The sequence below is a fragment of the Rhea pennata genome, unplaced genomic scaffold (assembly GCF_028389875.1).
Source record: "Rhea pennata isolate bPtePen1 unplaced genomic scaffold, bPtePen1.pri scaffold_33, whole genome shotgun sequence".
NCBI lineage: Eukaryota > Metazoa > Chordata > Aves > Rheiformes > Rheidae > Rhea > Rhea pennata.
The window spans coordinates 3235604-3259375 of NW_026907680.1; the positions used below are offsets into that span (position 1 = coordinate 3235604).

At 48.1% G+C, this 23772-nt stretch overlaps 2 protein-coding genes across 2 annotated transcripts in view; one reads left to right on the forward strand and one right to left on the reverse strand.

Annotated features, from left to right (window-relative positions):
- Nucleotides 1–201: 201 nt before the first annotated feature.
- LOC134154723 (transmembrane protein 209-like) lies at nt 202–12116 on the reverse strand. The gene is made up of 14 exons (XM_062601402.1): nt 11980–12116; nt 11805–11863; nt 10933–11064; nt 9709–9947; nt 9089–9297; nt 8445–8616; nt 7420–7491; nt 6187–6283; nt 4499–4624; nt 3976–4073; nt 1940–2054; nt 1742–1839; nt 848–921; nt 202–256 (listed from the first exon to the last, which is right to left on the reverse strand). The coding sequence occupies exons 1-14, from the start codon at nt 12114–12116 to the stop codon at nt 202–204; spliced, it is 1683 nt and encodes a 560-aa protein (XP_062457386.1).
- A 1676-nt stretch (nt 12117–13792) lies between these two features.
- The window catches only part of LOC134154724 (transmembrane protein 209-like), a 50734-nt gene continuing 40754 nt past the window's right edge, over nt 13793–23772 (forward strand). The window contains exon 1 of the mRNA XM_062601403.1: nt 13793–13952. Within this exon, the coding sequence (XP_062457387.1) occupies nt 13793–13952 (160 nt within the window). The remainder of the gene's footprint in view (nt 13953–23772) is intronic.

Below are 23772 nucleotides of genomic sequence, written 5' to 3' on the forward strand. Positions count from 1 at the left end.
AAAAAACAATACAACGTTTTACAGAGTATCCTCCCCAAAACTGTACAGAAATTACAAACATTTCCCCTCTGTCCATAAAGCAGAGTTTAAATTATCCCATTTCATAGTCCATATTCAAGGCAACAAGTGAAACGATGCTGCTCAGCTCGTCTTGTCGGAGAAGCAGGATCGTTCTTCTGAGCTGCAGTCCTGCTAGAGATGTTACTCTCCAAACACCCCTAGAACGTTGACTCCTGATGCACCAAAATTCACTCGCCTGCAAAAACAGCATTATAACGATAAGACACAAGTAAGTTAAAGCTCCTATTTAAAACAAATCTTCATTACAAGAAAAACTGCCAATCCCACACATTAGCATTTTAACATTTATGTAGGTATCGTGTTTCACCTCGAATTAAAGACAGCTCTTTCAGAACAAAAAAGTCCGGACATTGCTTTTATGTCAGTGCAGCTTTCACTGTGCACTCGAAACTCCTCTTGTTATGCCAAAAACAAGAGATTACAGCACTATGGCAGTGTCTGTCTCCTGTTTATAAATAGCACAGTACTTCTAGCAAGAAGGTAGCAACCTGGTTGTCTGGCCAAGGCCACTGTTCCGCAGCATGGACTCCACAGGATTTTTCAGCCAGGACAAGACCAAAGAAAAGCACAAAACATTTCCTGCACGCTCATGCACACAAAACTGACATGATTTTGTAAAAAGGCTGCCATTACTTAAAATGAGAAGAGCATTTTAATTCCATCAGTATCGTCCTATGATAGCAACTTCAGTTACGGTATTTCAAAACAGAAAGCTCCTGCTCGGATCTCGTGCGCAGCGCAATGATACGGAACGTCTGACACTTACCCAAGCATCCCAGATTCTTTTGTCTTTATGATGTACAGAAACATAAGCAATGTATGGAACATGTTGTTTCTGCCCTGAATACCACAGGAAGAGAAAAAAACTTGGAAATGAAATCACATGCAAACAACCATACTAATATCTTAGAATGTCTTATTTAAAACAACTGTCATCCCCTGTCCTGATCTTAGGTGGAGCAGCACAATTTTTCCTTCAAAACTTTTTGCAAGATACATATACTGCAGTGTGCGCCCTGTCGGCCTGTTATATCATCAGAGATGAGAAAAAACTATAACAGAGACCTCGCAAAATGGTATTACAGCTTAGACTGCTGGGGTTTTGCCTCAATTCTTATCTTTCAATTAGGCAAACACCACAAAAAGACCAAGCTTGTTTTCTAGATGGATTATCACCCTCAAATATTTTAAAATGCTTTTTAAAAGAGCTTTTCTGAAATCAGAAAATCAAGTCACAATCGGGGCTCAATAATAAAATCAAGATGTACAGGAAAAGTCTAGTATTTTGATATTGAGATTAGATGTTTCCCTCCAAAAACTCTTACAGACAAGCATCAGTCTCGTTGGCACTGAGGAATAGCAACACACCTCAGAGCTTACATAAATTAGGATTTTAGAATAAATCATCAGAAAATAAACAACAAGAGGAAGCTGCTGCCTGGGCACTGATGTACCTAAGTTAGGCACTGAAGCTATCATTCAGCAGCAGACTAAATACCACATGATGGTCAAAGATCATGGTAACATTTGCTTTCTGCACTGAGCCAGCCTACATATTCAATGGATGTGGCTAGTTCCAAAGGAAAAGGAAGAATGAAAAAGAAACCAATCAGGTCTGCTCAAGGTTTCCTGACAGCAGAAAAAACTAACACGATCATACCTCGGGCAGATTGTAGACCTGGCGGTGGTAGATCAGCTCATAGTGGGGTGGATTGATGTTGCTTTGGTAGATGCAAAATACATTTTCATTTGTAATGTCTGTGAATTAAAGTTTTAAAATAAGATAGGGATTTTAAGAGCGCTGATGGGATCCAAGCAGGAAACAGCAGCTAAACAAGCAGTCCAAGAATGCCAATACCTGGTTTATCTGGTGTTTGAACAAAGTGTTGGGCAGTGAAGGTTCTGCCATCGGGGTATTTGGGGCTAGGGGGCAGTCTGGCATCGAGGTAAGTGCAGAATATGTGCATAAGGATCTGTGCAAATAAAAACAAATCTCATTTTAGTATCATTAAGAAGACTGACAGGACAGCAGCTTTCTTTCCATAATCTCAGATATTAGTTAGGGTATTTGAGAGTCTGTTGCTGCATCATGGACTTAATTAATCCCACCATGTTTAGAAGCCCAAGGCAGCTTAACACTTAGAGCACTGAATTCAATGGTCCAGGGCACGCCACAGACATCAAGACAAGTTTATTCTTCCTGTAAATGAAACCCTTTCAGTCACAACACGTTAAAAAGGTGCTGCATGTGAACTGAACTCCTGACATACAAGTAACTATCTTCACATCTCACAGAATTTGCAAAGTCACAGATCTGAATAGCATGTATAGGACAAACTACAAGATACCTGATTTCATGATGGTTTCTACGCTAGCTGCAAAGATTTGGCTTAGAGAGGCCGATCCGATCTAATGACAACTTTTCCAAACACTACACTTACCCAGCAAGTTGCTCCTCTCTTGTCAAAAATGGCAAAACAAAATCAATGGACAAACTTGGACTGCTCATGAATCTTACCAGCTTTCAACATTTTGGAAGAAAGCCCTAGAACAAGTATCTTCTTAGCTAACAGCGAGAAAATCGCAGTACTGCATGTTGTATTTTAACTCTTACAGTAGAGTTCTCAACATTCTTTGGGTGCAGCGTGACCAAATTACTCTGTAGTATGATACCTCCTGCGTTCAACATAGGATTTGTTTGGCAGACAAAAGAATTTCTATGGGCTAAATGCCCAAAGCCTCCAGAGGTCTAGAGGAAATTATTGCTTTAAGTTGCATGCAATGAGACTAACATTACTGTTAAAAACTCTTCATTTGGCACTTATTGTCTTAAGTTAATGCCAAAGCTTCGAGACAAGTGTTCAATATTGATTCCATCTGTTATATCAGAACTTCTTTCCCAGAATCTTTACAAGTTTAGTACATTGTGCAGTACTATCTCTCTTAGCTGGTTTCATTAAAAGACAATGAATTCAGGGTGTGATGGTCTGTGTTACGCTTGTCATTCCCAAATATTTAGTCATCTTCACAACTAGAAAATCAAATCTTATTTCAAGACAGATTTTGCTCAGCTGAAGCTTCCAGCAATTCAATCTTGTTGCATCTTTGTCAGCAAGGTTGTAAAACTTGCATATGAATCTTCTTTCTGCTTCTCCCCAGGAACTGAACATCTATAGAGGGAATCAAATCACCTGAACTCTCCTTTCAAATACAGAGTTCAACTGAAGAGTCACACGTGAAGCTTGTTCTCCACTCCCTGGGTTATCTTGTGGCCTTTCTTTTATCTATTTCAGTTGAATTTTCAAGTCACTGTATTCACTGAAGTGCTTTCTCCTGACCTTTTGCATTAATTGGCTAAGCATGACTACAAGTCTGTTCTCAAGTAAGATAATGTAATGCCTGTGGATTTCTCAAGAAATTACTGAATTAAATAAACATGAAGACACGCCACTTAATCCGTTTGTTCTTCTAACCATTACAGCACAGGAAAATTTTAAGGTTCATCTTGCATGAGAAATTATGAGGTTTGGTTAAAGCAGACTTTTTTTTTTCTTTTTTTTTTTTTAATAAGGTAAGAATATTGCTCTAACAAATTCGCAACCTTCTGTCAGGTTGCTCCCAAAACAGTTACCTGACTGACATCTCAGATGAGTCTAAATAAGAGGCTGGCTTAAGACTAAGACATGAAATCGCATTTTTGTGATCTGCACAATGTCCAATCCCATTGGCATTATTCCTTGCATAATTTCACTGACTACAATGGGATTATCAGGATAGGGAGGCAAACAGGATTTTGACCATGTTCCTCAAAAGACTTAATTGCTACCACACACAAAAATCTACCCTGAAAGACACACTTTAGGAAGTTATATTAAGCCTTCTTTGAAAACTTACAGCACAGTCAGTGGGCAAGTCAGCATCCCACTTACGGCCCTTGAAATCTCCTCCTCTGTTCCATCGGAATGAGCTCATGTATCCTCCCTGAGAAAGCTCTGAAAAAACAAAATTTATTCAGCTACTGGAGGTTGAAGGTGCAAGAAGGACAATTTTGACACTAGCTTCAAGAACACTGCATGTATTTTCAGTGCACAAAATAGGAAAAATTAAACTAAGGAATATATAAAGTTAGCGGAGTGGAGTTTACAAGGTAATTTTTATTGGTAATTAATGAAGGGATTAAATAGGACACTTCACACCCCAAACTGAGAGAAGAAATGAAAACTTCCATGCCAAGTCCCACATCATTACATTGGTCTGAAAAGAGGAAGTTGCAAAAACTACCTCTGCTACTTGAAAAGCAGCTCTTCTCCCTGCTGTGACTGTAGTTCAAACCTCTTAATTGATGGGGTATCTGACACCGCCCACGCTTGACCCAGCTAACGGAAACGTTTTAAAGTCAGTATGGTAGACCACATACCTTTGACCCTTTCAACCAAATACTCTTGGTTCGCTGCAATATCCAAATACTGCATTATAGCGTACAGAGTTGGCATGACTGGAGCTTTAACAAGCGCTGCTTGTTTCAGATTGCTGATGCTGGCTTCTGCATGCAACAAGAGCCAGCACGACATCTGCATCCACGACAGAAATTTGAACATCCTCCCTTACAAGATGTTAACAAATGCAATGTTACAAGGAGGAACTGGCTTTTTTGTCTCACTATTTACTAAGGTAACTTACTAAGATAATTTACTAAGATTTATACAAAGTTAACAGCTTATCCAATACTCCAAATGTTTGTTTCCAATCCCAGTGAAGTACTAGCTGTCTCCCTTAAACCACAGAACATAAACGCTATGCAGCACTGTGCGGTCGCAAAAGACGACAGTTCCTTATCTGAAGGGCTTGCATTCCAAAAGAAAACAGAAACGTATAGTGTGAAAAAGGGAAGAAGTAACATCCATTTTACAGAGCAGTAGGAGGGCAGCAAGGTGGAGATGAGGTCAGTAAGTGATCAGTTTTTCACAGGCACCACAACAGATGCAGATCTTGAGGACAGACTACAAACAGGCCAAAAAAAAGTAGGCTTTGTTTAAATGAAGCCTATCAAATCCTGCTCTTGATTGAGGGGGATATGCATGTGATAGGGCAACGGAAGGAGTTCCTTCAGAGTTGCACTATGAAATTTTAGCTAGAATTCTAGCTCATCAAAATGCTTAAAAAGGAGGGGGGGGACCCCAAAACAGCAAAAATCAACTGCCCCAACCAAAAGATCTTTTCTTCTAATGCCCATAGCTCTCCAAAATCCACCTGAGATTATCCTCCCCAGCCCCACTTAGTGCTACACCTAGTACTTAAATAATCTTTAATGCATCTTAATCTTAAAATGATCTTAGATCTTAAATGCAAACGATTAATAGCCTATCTCTGATAACAGAACTATTCTAAGTTAAAATAAATAAATAAATAAACTTTAATGTATCTTAACCTTAAAATGATCTTAGATCTTAAATGCAAACGATTAATCGCCTGTGATAACAGAATTAATTTAAGTTAAAATAAATAAATAAATAAATACTTCCTAGGTCTATAGATTTATTATTATCACAGTCATAAGATGACTTCTCAGTTCTTAAACAATATTTGGATACAATGTATCACATCTAAGTTTTCATAAAACTTTTTGTGGCCTGTTTGCTTTCAGACAAGATAGCAGGTAACAATTTAAGGAAGTAACAGCAATAGGTTTTTCAGGAAGTAGCTGATTTTAAGGAAGTTTGGAAAGACACATACTAACGCAGACAGAGAGGGCTGACAGGCAACCATCCTTGCAACGTGTGATAGTTTTCTGACAGTTTAAGATACAAGGATGTTAATCTGAGCCTTTAACTCTCCAGGAATGAATTCAGAGGAAACAAGAGGCTTAAGAATTTTATGCTATTGCAGCATCAGCATGCCTTTATCAGTATTTCCAGAAATCCTATGAAGAATCCTTCCAGTTTAGTAAAATGCATTACATGAAGCAAAGATCACACCAATACAAACAGGAAACGGAACTGTAATTCTTAGCAGACTTGTTTTCTATACTACCTATGCAGTGCCCTGCTATGGGGTGGCCTGCTACCAACCACCACAGCGAACCCCCCAGTTACTCTATCATCATACCTCCAACCTGCATTTCTGGGTACCCCATTCTTCTCAGCTGACTGCTCACAGACTCAATCTCTTGTACAAGTGGCACTAAAATAGTCTCATTAATCCACTAGGAAAGAGAAATGCAAAAATTAAAAAGCTTAGAAGCAACAAGAATGTGACAAAAATGTTAGTTTACTCTCTAGTCAGCATCACTGTTACAATCACAAAGGAGTTTAACAACAGGAACTTTGAAGTCAACCAAGGAGGAAAAGTAATTAAGAGCATCAATTTAGATAGGGGTGATTGGCTCTATGAAGACCCTCTAAAATGCCAAAAATTCACTATAAAGGACTTGGGAAAACAAATCTCCAGACAGCAGTGATACTGATAAAGCTTTCCTGAACAATGAGAAAAGGGGTATTCTGAGGCACTGCATGACACTCATAGTGGTAATTTAAACTTTCATGGGCCCACTCCCTCTCAAAACCCTTTCAGGAAATGAAGAGCCTGATAAACACAATATGTGACACATGTATGTGACACAGTTTGGGAACTGAAGCCAAGCTGCCTGTAGGTTTATGAACAGATGCTTAGGAATCTGGTACAGAACAGTCATAATCCCACATCTCATAGAAATCTTTTACTTTTCACTCGTCCCACTACTTAGAAAAACTACATACGTGATAGTTGCTGACTGAAGGGGTAATTCAAAGTTAGGCTTACAAATTATTTTGTCATAGTATGTGATTGTATTTCCTTTGCCAAAGCAATTGCCTAAGACCAAAATTTTCTTTTTGTTTTCTTATTACACTCCTCAAGGCTGTTGGAAAAAGTCAACGGGCTATCATTTCCCATGCTTTATTTGAGTCCAGAAGGAGTTTGAAATACAGGAGAAAAAAAACAGAAAAAATTCAGAAATTTGGGTCGTAGAAAGAAAAAACAAGTCTTTTCACATCCACTGTGTGTTAAGATGCACGTGTCTTCATTCAAAGGTGGGTGAACTTTACAACTGTGAAGTTTTCAGAACAGAAAACACCTAGGCCAGCAAGTGCAAAAGTTCAGGTTGAAAATGTGTCTTAATACTTCTTTGTTACAAGCATGCTGTTTTAGTCTCCATGTCCAAGCCCACCCTAATCCTCAAATAGACTCAAATATGTAATTCTTCTCACTTCCTTAGGTATACAGGGAGCACTGAGGTACTTTTTCATTCTGCTGTACCTATTCTAACAGCAAGAACAGGCAGTTCACAGGGACTGGACTTACACTTCTGAACCTAGCGGTCCAGGAATCCAGGTAATCAAGCTGTCGTCGATTCACGATCACCCTTGCCCAAACCTATGGAAAGAACATTATTACCTACATACAGCAACCTAACAGAATACTAAAGAGTTTTTAGGCCCTAAGATGTTTTCTGACCGCAGCCACAGCACATAATTCAAATTGCATTTGTTCCAGAACTCTCATCTAATGGCTGTATCATGTGAATTCTACAGTAGCTTACCATACTACTCTCCTACTCTCTTTTCACAGTACACTAAATCTCCCGTGAGTCCAAACGCACAGTTTTGAGTTTCCTGCTCTGTTAGGATAAAATTGGTCCAAGTTGCAGGGTAGACTAAGTTAATGTACGACATAAAGAAAACAGATCAAATTTAATTAAAAGCTACGTTAATGACATTCTTTTGAATCAGACTTATTCCAGACACAAGTGTAAAGGAGAACAATTTTACACACCTTCAACTATTTCACTACATTAGGTACAGGTCAGTTTCCAGTCAATTTTTATGTCACAAGTTTATTTTATCCAGAGGACAAAATGGTAAACAAAAGTTCCGCAACCACCATTCTTGAGTTGAACTCAAAGTCTGTCTGTTCTCAGATCACACAGTAATATTAAACAACTTCAGATAAAATAATTCTGAACAGTTGGCCAAACCAACAGAAGTTTCCAGCTTTCCACCGTGGCCCACACGGTGAGTATTAGTTAATTACAAAGACCACAAAGCATGAAACCTGAAATTCTCTCAGGAGTCAGTTTTCCACCTAAACACAGGTACCTTGTTCACCAAGGAAGAAATCATTTTACAATTTTACAATTGTAAAATTTTACAGTCCGGAATTTGAAATGTATACCCCTTGTGGCAAAAAGTCTTACAAGCTGTATGAAGATGGTTAAATGCTATAGGATTTCTCCCTTTCTAGCACCGTTGACGGAGTTCACATTTGGATGGAGCCACATATTTTAGAGCCCTGTTTTTCTCTCTTGGCTCCTTTGGTGCTGAGCTTACTTCTTCTGCAGTCAGTGGAGAGCTCAGACGAGCTTCGTCCTTGTGTGCTGATGGAGCTTGGGGCATGCAAGCCACCTGATACTGGTACTTTCTCAGCACCTGTGCTTGCTCTACTAAGGAATGGCTGTAGTTCCAAAAGGTTGGGCTGCTGGAAGGAGAGCTGGAACATGAACTTGCTGAAATGACATTGAACAGCCATAAAATTATCACCAAGTAATCACAGAAGCAACACTGCAGGCAATAGGTCACTATATTAAGGCTTTGACAGGAGAGATGTGCTCATGAATTATCATAAATACATACACCAAAATCTGTCTGCATAAACACTGATTTCATCTTTATATTAATAAGGCACTGTCCCTATCCCAGACAAAAACTGCCTGCAGGTAATTCACCACCTTTAGCTAAACTGCCTTCTCCACAAAATATCCCTCTCATCGAGGTGATAAAGCCCTTCAACTCATTGTAGTCCACTATACACAACAAATGCTACAGAGATTATTAGTATATCTATAATATAGACTAGTACTTCAGCAGCTCTCTTTCTCTGCAGGAATCTTTTCCAACTTTTCTCATCCACTCCTCATCAATAAAACCAACATCCCCTCCTTGCCAAGCTTTTCAGGCTACATGAAGTTATTTACGTACCCAATTGAAGTCTACGCTGTTTCTCTTCTTCGCTTCGAAGGTACTTTTGCAGTGACTTGCGGTCTGTGATTTCATCATCTTGACTCATACGGGAATTATACCGCATTGGTGAAAAGTGGCAACGAGACCTTAGCCCGGTGCTTTCCACTGGCCCAACACTTGAGGCATATGGTGAACCAGTAGGAGAAGAGCTGAAGCTGGAAAGCTTTGGGAAACAAAAGCAAACAGTTGTGTCACATGAGGAAAGTGAGAGTTCCATTTTGACTTTATAAACTAAATGAATAGATCGACTCAACATAAGAATTGATTACTCTGCTGACTGCTGCTATAAAATATGCTCTCGTTTGGGGGAAGGTTTTTGCTATTTTGTAGTTACATTCTAGTTTCTTATTTTTGCTGTGCTCTGAAACAAACTAGCTACTCTAAAACAAATAAATTAACACCAGGGAAAGAGGATGAATACTGACAAGACAAATTTCATCTGCTTTGCAAACAAAGCGAACACACACACAGGACCCTCCACTGCCGGCCGCACACCTCCAATGGCTTACAGCACAACACAAGGACACGATAAGCAAAGCCAAACCGTTCCCCTTGAAGCCACCTTGGTCATTACCTTACTGTAGCTGCTGCTTGGTGAATAGGTTAAAGCACTGCTATAAGAAGCGCTGTTGCTTGACAGAGCCTGCCGCTGAGGGCTGTACCCTGAGATACAACCAGAAGTAAACTTTGGACTGGCCCTGAAGGGCCGGGATGGGCTGTAACTCAGCACAGTTTGACCCTGGACTCTAGGAGAAGGCGTAGAAGAAGGGACTTTCTTCGCTGCCAGCTCACGTGCTGGAATTATTTGTACTGCTGCAATAAGCAAAAAAAACCACAATCAGCACTGTACATGCAGCAGCCCAGAACTCTCCTCCTCACTTTAAATACACAGCAAAACACACATACACAACTCTCTTCCCTTAAGGAAATTCTAGGACACTAAAAAGACTATTCTAGTCTGACCCCTACAGGATTCAGCAGTCAACCCCAAAGACATAAAAATCAGAAAACTGGGACACGTGATCATAATTCAATACAAATTCTACAATTTAAAATTTCAGTTAAATTCTACCAAGCACCTTTGCATAGCCCGAGGCAATTATTTAACTTATTTGGTCAGCTACTCTACCTGCCTGCTTCATGTGTCTTTAGCACATCTAATGTCTCATTTACCTGTGCAAACCCAGATATTACACTCCTCAGCTGCGGTGATATAACCCTACTCCCGTATCTGCCGCTCTTTCTCTGGAGGCAGCCTAGTAGTATGTAACACATTGTACTAGCACCTTGCTTTTGCTGTATTTTCAAACTCTGCCAAGTTTTTCTATATTTTACAACATCACTCAGACGTTCAGAACTTTTCAGAGCAACTGCTCTCTAGCCTGTCATTTTCAGACTGCACACTAAGGTCTCTTTTCTCTTTCTAATTTGGCACTCTCCAGTCAGTATGATGATAGTAGGATACCAAATTTAAATACAAACCTATACACTCTGCCTTGTTCTCAATCCCATTTATAGGTTACAAATTCCTTGTCCAGCTTCATAAAGTTTAAGTCTCTCTCACTGCCATTTAACAGCCCACTCTCCTTTTCTCCTTTTGTATTGGTTGTTTCCTCTCCACTTCTCCCCTTAATTGCTCATCAATTTATCACTTTTATTTTGAATTTTTATAGGCTGCAGTTAGTTCATCTTACTGCTCTTGTCAGATGAGGTAACTGAGAACTCACTTCACTAAAGATTCATGGGCTTGAGAAAGATATCATCTTTAAAAAAAGTATTTATAATTTATAACACCTACCTGCATTCTGCATCCCTAGAAGGATCTGCTGTCTACGAGTCATGACCAAGGTAGTTGGTGCCATTGTGTACTTGAAGTACATCCAAAAATCAAATAAGGCATTCAGACTGAACAGGGATACAAGCGCAAGCTCTAGAACAAACACAAAGGTTTTTATCATGCTAGGCACCATAAACAGGAGTAACAGTAAATGATCTGAGAAAACAAGTTTATACACAAATCAAGAATAGTTTATTGTTAGGGCTACCAATAACTGCCAGTCTGAGCACGGATGTAAGACAACTTCTCCTTTTCATGCAAGAACCATTAGAGATAAATTTCCTTTCTATATTGAAATTCATTTCTGTTGCTACAATATGTATTTGTAAAAGCGAAAGGTATTTTCCAGACAGGAGACAAAGCACTGCAATGAAGTTTCATGCTATTTATCAAGTGTCTTCTGCCAAACCTTCTGTCACTCGTTACCTGACATTGCTCTCACTCTTCTTCCTTTTCATCCGCTAATAGTATTAGATACAATTACTTTTGAGCCTACTCATTTGAAACCAAATTTGATTATTTGGAAATGTCCTGCAGCCCTACAATACAACACAACGCTATTATTTCAACTATTCCCCAAAGCCTTATTGCACACATTAAACACATTTAAGGTAGGAAACCTGTTCTTCACACTCTTTCTTACTTGTCACTAAAATGATGAAATTCCAACAGCACCAAAAGGGATAAAGGAAAACAAAATGAAGCTTGGTTATTAAAAAACAACAACAACAACGAAAAACCCCAAACCTTAAAAATGCTTTCCCCAGCAAGAAGAATGAAGGCTGAAACCTTCCCTCCTCCCTAAAACTAATTCATATGCTGTGACAACTCACCAATATACCAGAGCGGCCAAAATGCGATGTTGTAATAGGAACTTATAAGTTTTCCAGTCCTAAAAAGAAAAGGAAGAAGCGATCAATTTAACAGTAACTGGGTCCTATGAAATATTTAAGCATATACAAAGTAGAATGCTTTACTTAGTTGAGTCAGATATAACAATCAACATACATGTCAGTATATATCATCCCCCCAACAGACATATTAAGGAGGCCCCAGGCCCAGACCACTTTCCGCTCTTCAGCCTCCCTCCTAATCTTCACAGTCCTGTCAAGGAGCGAAGCTGCAGAAATCTGTTCCGCCGCCATTGTCTGCAACAGGAAGCACACAAAGAAAGTTAAAGATTGAAAATTTATATACAGTTAGATTCTCACTCTGTACAAGACCTTTAAAAAAGTAAAAAAGCAAAAAGAAATTACATAAAAGGACTTCACATTGAGGTACCAAATCGTGTGTAGTGTTAAGAATGAGCTTCAGTGGTTTAAAAACAAAAAACAAAAACAAAAAACCCAAAACAATATTCCTCTTATAAACTGCATAAGCACTGTCACCTCTTCACAGTGAAACAGTTTCCATTTTCTCCACTGAGGTACAGAGGACAGAAAAGAGAGCCAGATTCCAACAGCGTTTTTGAGAAATAGCATTTTTCGGAATGCTGAGGCAACACTGCCTTCTCCAAGCAAGGAAAACAGACCAAGAAAACATCTTGCACAACCTGGCAGTTTTCCTACTGAAAACACCCACCTATCTCCTTCTGTCAGCTCAGGACAGCTCTGTACCCTCCCCACACCCTCCCCCCTTTACACCACAAAATGCCCTATGTAACAGAAATAACGCTTCCTACATATTCTACTCCTCTCATCACTCTAGCACACATCACGCCACACACACACACACACACGCGGGCGCGCTTGTCACCCGCCGGCAGCCCGCCGCACTCCCAGGCCTCGCTGCCAGGCCCTGAGTCGGCAGCGACACCGCCGCTCCGCTCCGCTCCGCCCCCGAGGGCGCCGCGGCCCAGGCCCAGGCCCAGGCCCCGCCCGCCGCCCCCACCGCAGCCGCCTCCAACGATTGGTCGCGCGGACGTGACGTCACCGGAATCAGTTCTGCGGGGGGGAGGGGCGGGGCGGGGGGGAACGCCGTTGCCGGGGAGATGCCGTTAACGGCGGGGGGGGAGGGGGGTGGGGGAGACGACTCCGCTTTTGAAAAACAACGTTCGTCCGTGCACAGCCCGGCAGCTTTCCTACTGAAAAGCCCCGCCCGTGTCCGTCTCCAGACCCTCCGCACACCCCCCCGCCTTTACGCCACAAAATGCCGCACACAACAGCAGTAACACTGGCCACTTTCCCTGCTCCTCCCATCAGCGCAGGAAACTGCCACGCCTTCCCCGGCCACAGGCTTCAAAACCTCTCAGCTACTTCGTCGCTGAACACAAACATACAAGAGTTACCTCAGAGAACACGCGGTTTAACTGAAATGACAGGATTTCACACGCACAGCCCTCTCCCACCTCCACCACCCTAGACCCTTCCCCACACCCCCCCCACTCTGGCACACACCACGACACGCACGGACACTTGTCACCTGCCAGCGGCCCGCCGTGCTCCCAGGCCTCGCTGACAGGCGTTGAGCGCACACGCCCCGGCTCCCCCGCAGCCAAACCCCGCCGACCACAAGCAGACTCGGCCCCGCAACGAGCAGGCGCCCCGGGAGGGCGGCGACACCGCCGCTCCGCTCCGCTCCGCCCCCGAGGGCGCCCAGGCCCCGCCCCAGGCCCTGGCTCCGCCCGCCGCCCTCACCGCAGCCGCCCTCAACGCAGCTGCCTCCAACGATTGGTCGCGCGGACCCGTGACGTCACTGGAGGCAGTTCCGCGGGGGCGGGGACGCCGTTGCCAGGGGGACGCCGATCCCAGCTGGATGCAGTTGCCAGGGGGACGCCGTTGCCAGGGGCACGCTCGTGCAGCCGCCCCGGACGCCCTGGCCGATGGCGCCTGCCCGACCCGGCCGCAAGCGGCGCCAGGCGCCATGGCGGCCCCAGCGCGGCGGCCGCGACGCCCCCCGCGCCCTGCCGCCCGCCTTGGCTGCCACCGGCCGTGCCCACACCCGGCCGTACTCTTCCCCTGCTCGGCTCCCACTACGGCCACGTGCGGGCACACCCCGCGGCTGCCCCACGCCAGAGCCTGGCCAAATGTGTTGCTCCTGCCTGCAAACCTCACCATGAGGAGCAGGGAGGAATAAAAGCACCGCTGGACGATGAAAGGGAGCACAACGAGTTACAGCAGACCGCTCTGTGAGCGCGGGCCAGCGGACAACCTCAGCTGCTCCAAAACCCTTCCTGCCTTTGCCTCAGATCCCAAGCACCAACCTGAAAGGAAGAAAGCCTAAAAAAGGAGATTAACTACAAGCCTAGACCGCACAGTTATCGATAAACACAGTGTCTAACGCTTGGCCACTCTGTGCAGTGTGCTGTAGGTGACCCTGCTTTAGCAGGGGGGGTTGGACGAGATGATCTCCAGAGGCCCCTTCCAACCTCCACCCTTCGATGATTCTGTGATGGGCGCTTTCTCTCGCAGCTCCTGCTGTGGGGGGAATGGAAAATGTGTGGAGGACAAAGAGGCTAGAAGCTGGTCTGAGGTGCGGATCCTTACCGAGGCTTGTCAGTCTGCAGAGAGAAGGGGACTCAATCCTCATGTAGTGCTGATGAAAGTCTCCCTGAGCAGGCGCTCAAGCAAAGCTCCTGCATTTGCAGATGCGCACGCACCAGATGGACCGATGAAGCCTGGTCCTCCAGAATCGCCATTGCTAGTGAGGGGCTGCAGGCTTTGCCCTGACTTGGGCTTGCTGGAGTGTCAAGGTGGAGCAGAGTGGCACTTGGAGGAGGCTCTCCTTCAGCAGCTTAAAGGCCTGCCAGCTTTCTTGAGCTCCTTTGCCCTTCTGAGCTGCCTCCCCTGGCGTCCCCCTAGCAGGTCTCTGCAGAAGGGGAAGCCTGCTCGCCTCAAGGCCAGCCTCTGGGCTCTGCTGCTCTCCTTCCTACCTGCCCTCGGTCTCTGCAACTCCACTAGTTCCCGGGTGCTACAGCCCAGGTGGCCATGGACGCTGCTGGCACCAAGCCTCCGGGGTGGCCGCTTCCCCTTCTGGCCCTGGGCACCCGCCTTCTTCCCCTCACACCTGCAAAAGCCCAGCACTCAAGGGCACCCAAGACACACACAAGAGCTGGCAGTTCCCTCCCACCACGCAGCCAGCACTGGGCCCCAGCAAGGGGGGCCCAGGCTCAAGCACTTCCTCCCCTCAGAGGCGTACAGCAGCTTTTTCCTCCTCTCCCCACAGGCCCCCTGGCCCCAGGACATGCGTTGGCCATGGCAGGGCCCTCTCCACGCCTCTCTCCGGCACCAACAAGACGCAGCACACCCCTAGGCCACAGCCACCTCAGCTGCAGCCAAAGAGCTACAGCATGACCACGGCAGAGAGCTGCCCTGGCAGCAGCCCCTGAGCCCTGACTCCTCAGCTCTGCTCTTCAGGCCTCTCCAAAATTCCCATGCTGCAAACGCACGAGCTCACTGCACACCCAGCCAAGAGCCACCCGACTTGGGGCAGTTGGTTTAATTCAGCTTCAGAGAACTTCCTGGGTGCTCGCGTGGCTCACAAGTAGTGCTGGTGCTGCTGCTGCTGCTCCTGCTGCTACTTGGCTGTGTCTCTGCACACAGCTCTTCTAACCCCTGGGAAGAAGGTAGAAATGAACAGGCTGTGTTCTGCCCCACTAGAAAGGCTGAGAAAGTCTGCAGAGTAGTGCAGGCTAGTGTTCGCTGATGGTTTTGCTATATTGACTGTCATGGGACTTGAGACCTTGTTTGGACACTGCTAATCTGTTGTGAACCAAGACTGGGGGGTACCTGTGTCCAGTATTCAGCAGTCAAGGAGAGCTTTGCAAAGGGGCACACCAACACTGGAAGCATCCCTTTGCGCTCAGCTACTCAGATTTTGCAGGTGCCACTGTTGGAGGCCATTCTCAGCACTCAACAGCTGCCCCCTTGGCTGGAAGGCAAGGCTGAGCCCAGGCCAGCCCTGTGGCTTGCTCATGGGGCAATGGGGTTGCACCTTGTCTCTCTCGCTCAGCCTCAGAGCCCTCCTGCTTCTCTCCTCCCCTACTCCCTCAACACTGCTCCCATTTGCAGAAACAGCCCTTCAGCTCGACAGCAGTGCTGGGCTTTTGCTGGGGGCTGCGGAGAGGGACTTAGTGACAGGCTTTAAGCCACATCAAGCCCATGTCAGGAAAAGTCACAGCACGCTCTAGGCAGCACAGTGGCTCCGGGATTACAAGTGGCACCCCTTGCTGCCTCACTGCCCCTCAGTTCTGCCAGGCTTCTCCTGGAGCTGCCACATACCTGCCCTGTCTTGCAAGGCCCCTCTTGACTGTCCAGCCCTTCCTCCTCTTCCTCTAGGCAGGAGAAGTAGACCTTCAGGGTCACTTGCTTCTCTTCTCCCAGCTGGTATTGGACGATCTTCTGAATACTGGGCTTTTCTTCAACCAGATTCTCAGCACCCTCCTGCACCTGCAAGACAACTCCACACTGTGCAATGTGCCCCACTTCCAAGTCCACTCCGCTGCTCTCCACATGCTCCTCGCCAGCATCCAGGGACTGCAGGACCTCGGCAATCACCAGGCCCCTGGCTCTGGCTTGGCCTGGGCCCCCCGCTGGACAACGGCTGCTGCAGGCAGGGACTCTGCAGCCCCAGCTGCAGAAGAGCAAGGGGCTCCACAACATTCCCCAGCTACATCACAGCCTGAGCAGGGTTCCCTGCCTTTCCCATGGGATCAGTCTCCGATGTCTCCTGCTGCCAAATAAATTGTGGAGGGCATTGTCACTTCCAGGAGCAGCAAGTGCGGGCTTCAACATGGTGGTTTTCTTGAAGGGAAGGTTACTTACACTCTCCTTTGAACCTTGTTTTGAACCTTCCTGTCAGCATCCTTTTGCCCCAAAGGAAAGCTGAACAAGGCTGAATATCCCTTTCTTGTTTGCACCAAGCATCTCAATAATCACGCAGCTAAGCAGAAACTGCCCATCTTCTATCACAGAAAGAACCAGAAATTCCACTGCCACCAGAAAGAGGACCCCAGTGGCTCTACAGGCGTGTTCATGGAGAGTGCAGCACGGAGAGATGCATTGTAAAACTAGAGCACCGCCTTTGAACTCAAAGCCCTGGACAAAGTCAGCCAGGGCTCAAAGAAGGGCACTGGAAGGGCTCTTGTACAACCAGCAACCACAGGACAATGCATTTGCAGAATGCAGGCTAGCACAAGAAGGACCCCAGTCAGGAACACTTACCACTCCTGTGTTCTGATGGCCTACATTCACAGGCTGTGTAGCACGTACCCTAGCTTCTGGACGTGGTTTCTTTCCACCTGCTGCTGCATTCTGTGCAGAGCACTGTGAGGAGACTGGGAATGGACTGCAAATATACACACGGGGAGGTGGTATGAGCACAGGGGGAGTAGGATCTCCACTCCCCCCTCACAAGCTGGGCATCTGCTTCTGCAGCAGAAGGCAGTGCTGCAGCAGAAGCACAGGGGTTCCACTGACTGCAGGTACATCAACAGCTGTGAAGACTACCCCCAAATAAAACACTCAGGGCTGCACATCATGCCCGAAAGAGAGCTCTAAGCTCGCCCACAGCATGACTTTCTCTCCATGCAGTGAGGATAGAAGCAGGGTCATCTACAAGACAGGCTTCAACTCATACCACTACCCCTGTCCTGCCACATGCATTAGCCACTGCTCCATGGCCCCAAAGACTCTGTGTTCAGGGATGGGCAATGGATGGTTGCTGGGCTCCCAGTGTCAAAGAAGGAGAAAGGCATCAAGGCAGTCAAGCACAAAGCTCTGAGCAGGTGGGAGCCAGCACAGAGCTCTGAAGAACCCTTCCCCACAGACAGAGCCCATATGAAGGCGGAGCATGCGTGCAGGTCACTGGGACTCAGCCGCTGGGAAGCCTTGCTCCCAAAGCACTTTCAGAGCAGCCTGCCCCAGCCCTGGCAATGCAGCCCTAACCAACCTGTGCTGGGTGGCTGCTCCCTTCATCAGGCAGGGGGAAAGAAGCAAGGCAAAGTACTCACGTTGGAAAAATACTTGGAAGAGGAGTAGAGGACAAAAAAGGAGCCGCTCTAGTGGCTGTGAACATTGATTCCCTCATCACCTTCATCTGCAAAGGTGAGAAAGAGAGGTGAGATGCTGCCAAGGAAAGGATCTTGCTGCTCACAAGGGCAGCCCATGTTTCCATGCTTCAGAGAAGAAGCTGCCTCTCAGAATTGCAGAAACAACCCTTGCTCTTGCTCTGCAGCCCCTCCATTCTACACAACAACAGCTGTGGGGGAATAGGGGAGAATGGCTAAAAGCTCTGGCAGGCTTTTGTCGAGGGCAAGAGCCGAGAGTCTGAGTTAAGAGAGCAGTTCCTGCCTATAGAGAATTCAAGGGAGGGAAGCCCAGGGGAAGGCAGCTCACTAAACTCTAGGGAAATGTGTCGGTCAGCCTGCTAGGGAGGATGAGAGAGAGCAGTGGGGGCTGCAATACATCTGTTTTACCAGGAGGAAACGTTTTTCTCAGTCCCTGCGCTCATCCTTTCCCTAAACCTTCCTGTCAGCACCCTTTTGCTCTGAAAGGCAGTTGAGCAAGGCTGAACATCCCTTTCTTGTTCAGACCAAGCATCTGAATAATCACACAGCTGAGCAAAAACTCTCCATCTCGTATTACAGAAAGGCTCAGTGCTTCCATGGCCACCAGAAAGAGCAGTGTGTTCATGGAGAGTGCAGGAGTTACAGATATATTGTAAAACTAGTGCACAAGTGGCATTTCTGAAAGCAAAGCCCCAGGGAAAGTCCGACAAGGCTAAGCAGAACCCATGGGAAGGGCCCTTCTACAGCCAGTGCCCAGAGCACAATGCTTTGGCAGAAAGCAAGCTGGCAAAAGAAGGACCTCCATCAGGAGCACCTACCTCTGTTGACTTCTGATGGCCAGGTACAGGCCACGCAGCTGCTGCTCGAGCTTCTGGCATTTGCGTCCTCCTGCCCAGTAATTCCTTCTTCGCAGAATGTGAGTGAATTCCTGGAAGCATGCTGCAAATACACACCGCGGGGATGTGTGCCACAGGACACTCAGGACTGCACAACATGCCCAAAAGAAAACTCGAGGAGCCCACAGTTGAGACTTTTTCTCCAGGCACCAAGGAGAGCAGCAGCGTCAGCTCCAAGGACAGGCTCCAGGACACACCATTACCCACTGTCCTGAGCACTCCAGTAGCCACTGCTGTGTAGCCCCCAAGGACAAGCTTTCTTGGAAGCTTCAGAAATGGAACCGGGAATAACTGCTCCGTCCCTTGCAGTCCTTCTCTCTTCAGGCACTTATGTCCCTCCTTCCCATCCTCTTCAAAGAGCCCAAACAACCTGTCCTTGCCTCTAAGGGCTGCCTGAGCCAAGGGCACATCCTCTCGAGCCTGCTGCTCGCCACCCCTGACTGCTGCCTGGAAATGACCTTCCTTCCTCCTTGCTGCTGGCAGTCAAAGGAAGGGCATTGCCCAAGGGGAAACACCACAGCTTTGGGGAGATATTCACCCAAGGCATCCTCCCCTCCAGCAGCATTCCTTGCAGCCCTCTCTTCCACCTCACTCCTCTCTACTAGGCTGCTCACCACAGCTCTACATGCCTGGAGACATTGTTGGCAAAGGATTCTGTGGCAGCAGGCACAGAGGCTCTCTCTCACCTGAAACAGGGCCCTCCTGCCTCTTCCAGGCCCTGCATGTATGTGCACACACATAGACTCCCCTTTGCATTCACATCCACCAACTCTGCACAAGTGTGTGTCATGCTTCAGTGACACACAGAGATGCCAGCCAGTGGGGTGTAGTCACACTCTGTTGGTGCCAGCCACCAGAGGGGACTTCAAAGGAAGAAAAGGGCTCCTAGCTCCCAAAATTCATCCACAACTCTGCAAACAGCCTCTGCTCCTTGGCCTTGCTGCCAGCAGGGCTCCGATTTCACTTTGACATACAAAGCTCGATCCTGTCCTGGCCACAAAAGACATCCTCCGCCTTTCCTCCTGCCTAACTGCATACTCACAGGTCTGAGCAAACAACGCACACCCTGCGGCAAAGCTCACACCAACACCTCCCTCTTCACAAGGCTTGACAAGAGCATGCAGACTTTTCCTCAGCCTCCAAAATTGCCCTGAGACACCCAGCACTGCTCTCCGCAAATGAGCAGCATCCACATTTATTTCACCTACGCGCTAGGAGAAAAGGCCCTCCTCTTCCAAAAGGACCACTTACATTGACTTTCCCAAAGGTCTGGAAGCTGAAAGCAGAAGCAGCAGCGGAAAGAAGCCAAGAGCAGGCTCTGACAGGCACTTGCTCCGGGCTGCCCAGCCAGCAAGAGAGGCCTAGTCCTCATGGCAGAGTTTAAAAGGCATTCAGGCGGCACGGCTCCCTTCTGCCGGGGAGGGCGGCAGGGCTGTGTGAGCAGGGTGAGCGTGCAGCCAGGTGTGCCCAGGGCTGTGCCTGAGAGCAGTGTCCTGGGAGGTCAGGGTGCCCAGGGCCATGCCTCTGCCACCTGCGATGGTCAGCACTCAGCCCGCCTGGGCAACTGCCTGCAGGGCTGTAGGGAGAAGCCGTGGGGGGAAGGAGCAGCCCACAAAAGGGCAGGATCACAGTGCCCCAGAGTGGGGGCTGCGTGGGGCAAGGCTGCTCAGAGCTGCTGCTCAGCCCCAGGAGCTTGCCCGGAGGAAAGTCAAGGCAGGGACGACTCCACAGGGAAAGAGGTTTCCTGAGTGTTGGCTTTCTGTTCCACGCTGTTTTTTGGGGGGAAGGGAAAAGGAGGTGCCAAGGCTGGAGAAGAGCTGGAGACTGGGGAGGCTGCTGAGGGGTCAGCAGGTCTGCGAGGAAGCTCAGAAAGTGCTTTTGCCCCTGCTCTGCCCATGCACAGCAGCAGCAGCAGCAGCTCTGCTGGCCCCAGGAGCCTATGTGGAGCTGCTCCTTGGCACCTGCCAAGAGGTGCGTGCCCCGAAGCAGTGCCCTGCTGCTGGGAGGGATCTCTGGGGCACAGACAAGTGCCCCAGAAGTGGGCTGGGGTCTGTTGGCTAAGGCAGGCAATGGACGCAGGAGAGGGCATTTGGTGCTGACAGGAAAAGCTGCAGGCGGTGGAGCCATGGTGCGAGAAGGGGAGGAAGGCAGAACAGAAGTGCGGTGGGAGGGAGAGTTAGGGAATTTAGCTCTCTTCCCCTCCAGTGCAGACGTTTTCTTCCCAGAAAACCCCACATGGCCTCTGCCAGCCCGCAGAGCCTCTGCCCCACAGGCCCCAGGGCAGGCACTACCTTCTCTGCAGACAGACCTCTGGCTGAGGAGAGGGTCTGACTCCAACGAGATGTTACTCCAGCCTAGGCCTCTCTTGCAAAGGCTGGAGCAGCAGCAAGTACACGGAGGTTCTGCTTGCAGACTGCAGCTCACTAAGTGCTTGAGGCCAGTGTTGCGAGAGCTGCTGGTGCTTCAGCACAGTCTTTCTAGCACAGGCTGGAACAGCAGCAAGTAAATGCAGAACCGCAAAGAATGCAGTGATTGCCCCAACAGGGTCTTCTTCCAGCAGCCTGGGGCCTGGGAGCTTCCTCAGCCAGACGCAGGAGCCACAAAGCCTTTGCCTGCTTGGTCCTTCCAGAAGCACACCCCCACCTTGGGCTGAAAGCACACCGTCAACCTGTGGCAGGGTCACATGCGCCTCCTTGCTTGGCTTCTCTCTTCCTCTTCAAAGCACTTCTGCTGGGCTTCTTCTCACCTCCACAGGGCAAGGAGATGTGGCTTTCAGCGACCTCTCTCTTGCCTCTCCTTCCTGACCAAGAGCTGTTAGCTCACAGCCTGCCCCCATGCATGCAAAGTTCAGATGTGGTCATTTTCTCCCCAACAGGCCTCACTCCTCCTGCAGCAAATACCCTCTGGCACTTTATTGCCCAGCCATTCCCTCTGCTTTGGTCCTTCTGTAGCTCTTATTTGGGGAGCCTAAAACATGGAGAGGAATGAGTGGTTCTGGTTTTGGTTTGTTTGAAAAGGTTGATCCCTACCAGAAGCAAGCAAGGCAGAAAGACATCTTGGGCTGGCGTTTTCCTCCAGACCACGATTGTCGCAGCAGAGAGTCAGCTGCCCGTATGGGAGCATGATTTGGATCGGAAAAGGGCACGGGAACTCCTCATCACAAAGGCCTTAAGCCATACTGGGGAGCCAAAGCGCTCAGGGAAAGCCCACAATTTTCTCAGTCCGGTCTTCAAGTATGGCCTCAGAAGGCAAGTGGGCCTCTTGGCATGCTGGGCTGCCACCTTCAGCAGGAGCGCTCCTGAAGGGGTTGAATTCTTGCTTTTCTCTTTACTCATACAGTTTCAAGAAGAAAAGAAGAACTCCCCGGCCTTGTCCCCTGCCACACTGAGATAACTGTGGCTCCTACAGACTCCATTTGCACAACCACCCAGGAAGAGTCTGCATAGGTATTGTCAGAGAAGGAAAGCTCCTCAGATCCACTGGAGATGTGGGCCTTCCACTTGTGTATGCAGTGTGCTTCCCAGGCTCCGACAAAGGAAAGGCAGACTTTATGCACCCTGAGAGCTCCTGGAGAGACAACACAGCAGGGCCAGCAAGCAGACGGGCTCTGCTGGACCTCCTACTTAAAAAGAAGGGAAGGCTGCATGCGGATATCAAGACTGGCAGCAACCTTGGCTGCAGTGGCCGTGAGAGTGTGGAGCTGAGGATCCTGAGAGGATGGAAGAGCACAAAATGTGGGATGCCAACACTAGACTGCAGCAGAGCAGACTTTGGCCTCTACAGGCAGCTGTCTAGGAGAACCCCATGCCAGTGGCTCCCAGAAGTAAGAGGGAAATCAAAGAAAGCTTCTTTGGAGTCCCGGAGTTCCTCCTCCAGGCTGTGTCCAATTCTGGGCTCCACAACACAAGAGAGACGTGGAGCTACCAGGTGGAGTCCTGCCCCAGAAGGGCTACTAAGATCAGGAAGGGAGTGCAGCATCTCTCCCACAGGGAACGGTGGAGAGAGCTGGGCCTGTTCAGCCTGGGGCAGAGAAGGCTGAGGGGGGGACTCTCAGCAATGTGTATAAGTATCTGCAGGGTGGGTGTCGAGAGGATGGGGCCAGGCTCTGTTCAGTGGAGCCCAGCGATAGGATGAGAGGCAACAGGCCAGAGTGAAACCCAGGAAGGTCCATCTGAAGACAAAGGAATAAGCCTTTTCCCTGGGAGGAGTGACAGAGCACTGGAACAGGTTGCCCAGAGAGGCTGTGGAGTCTCCATGCCCGGAGACAGTCAGAAGCCGTCTGGACAGGGTCCTAGGCAAGCTGCCCTAGGTGACCCTGCGTGAGCAGGGCAGGTGCACTAGAGGCTCTCCAGGTCCCTTCCAACCTCAAAGAGCTCTGTGATTCTGTGGTTCTGAGAGCTGAGGCCAGGTCCTGCACAGGGCCGTGCAGGGAGAGCTCCTGTCATGGCAGGGCTGGCTGAGTCTTGCCATGGCCCTGGCATCACTGCAGCTTCTGCTCACATGCTACATGGGATGGAAAGCAGAGAGAGCCTTTGTGGAGGCTCTGTGCAGGTGTTTGGGCTGCTTGATGGCCTGGTCAGGTTGCTGTGTCCACCTGTAGATGAGGTTGAGGTGAGACTTCAGCCCAGGCTTAGCCCAGGTAGAGCAGGGCTGCAGCCTGGGTCATTGCAGGCTGCTCAGGTGCTGTCCTGCCACTGGGGCCAGGCGTGGACCCTTGTCTCTGGCACGCAGCCCTCCCCGGCGAGGCCCATGCACAGCACCCACAAGCGGGCAGTGCCAGGCCAGCGTGCACCTGACACCTTCATGTTCACCATCAACCCAGCTGTCCCTGCCCTGCCTCGGGGCAGGGATCTCGCCCCAGGCACCGGGGCTGCAGCTCGGCCGCCTTCCCCTCAGCAC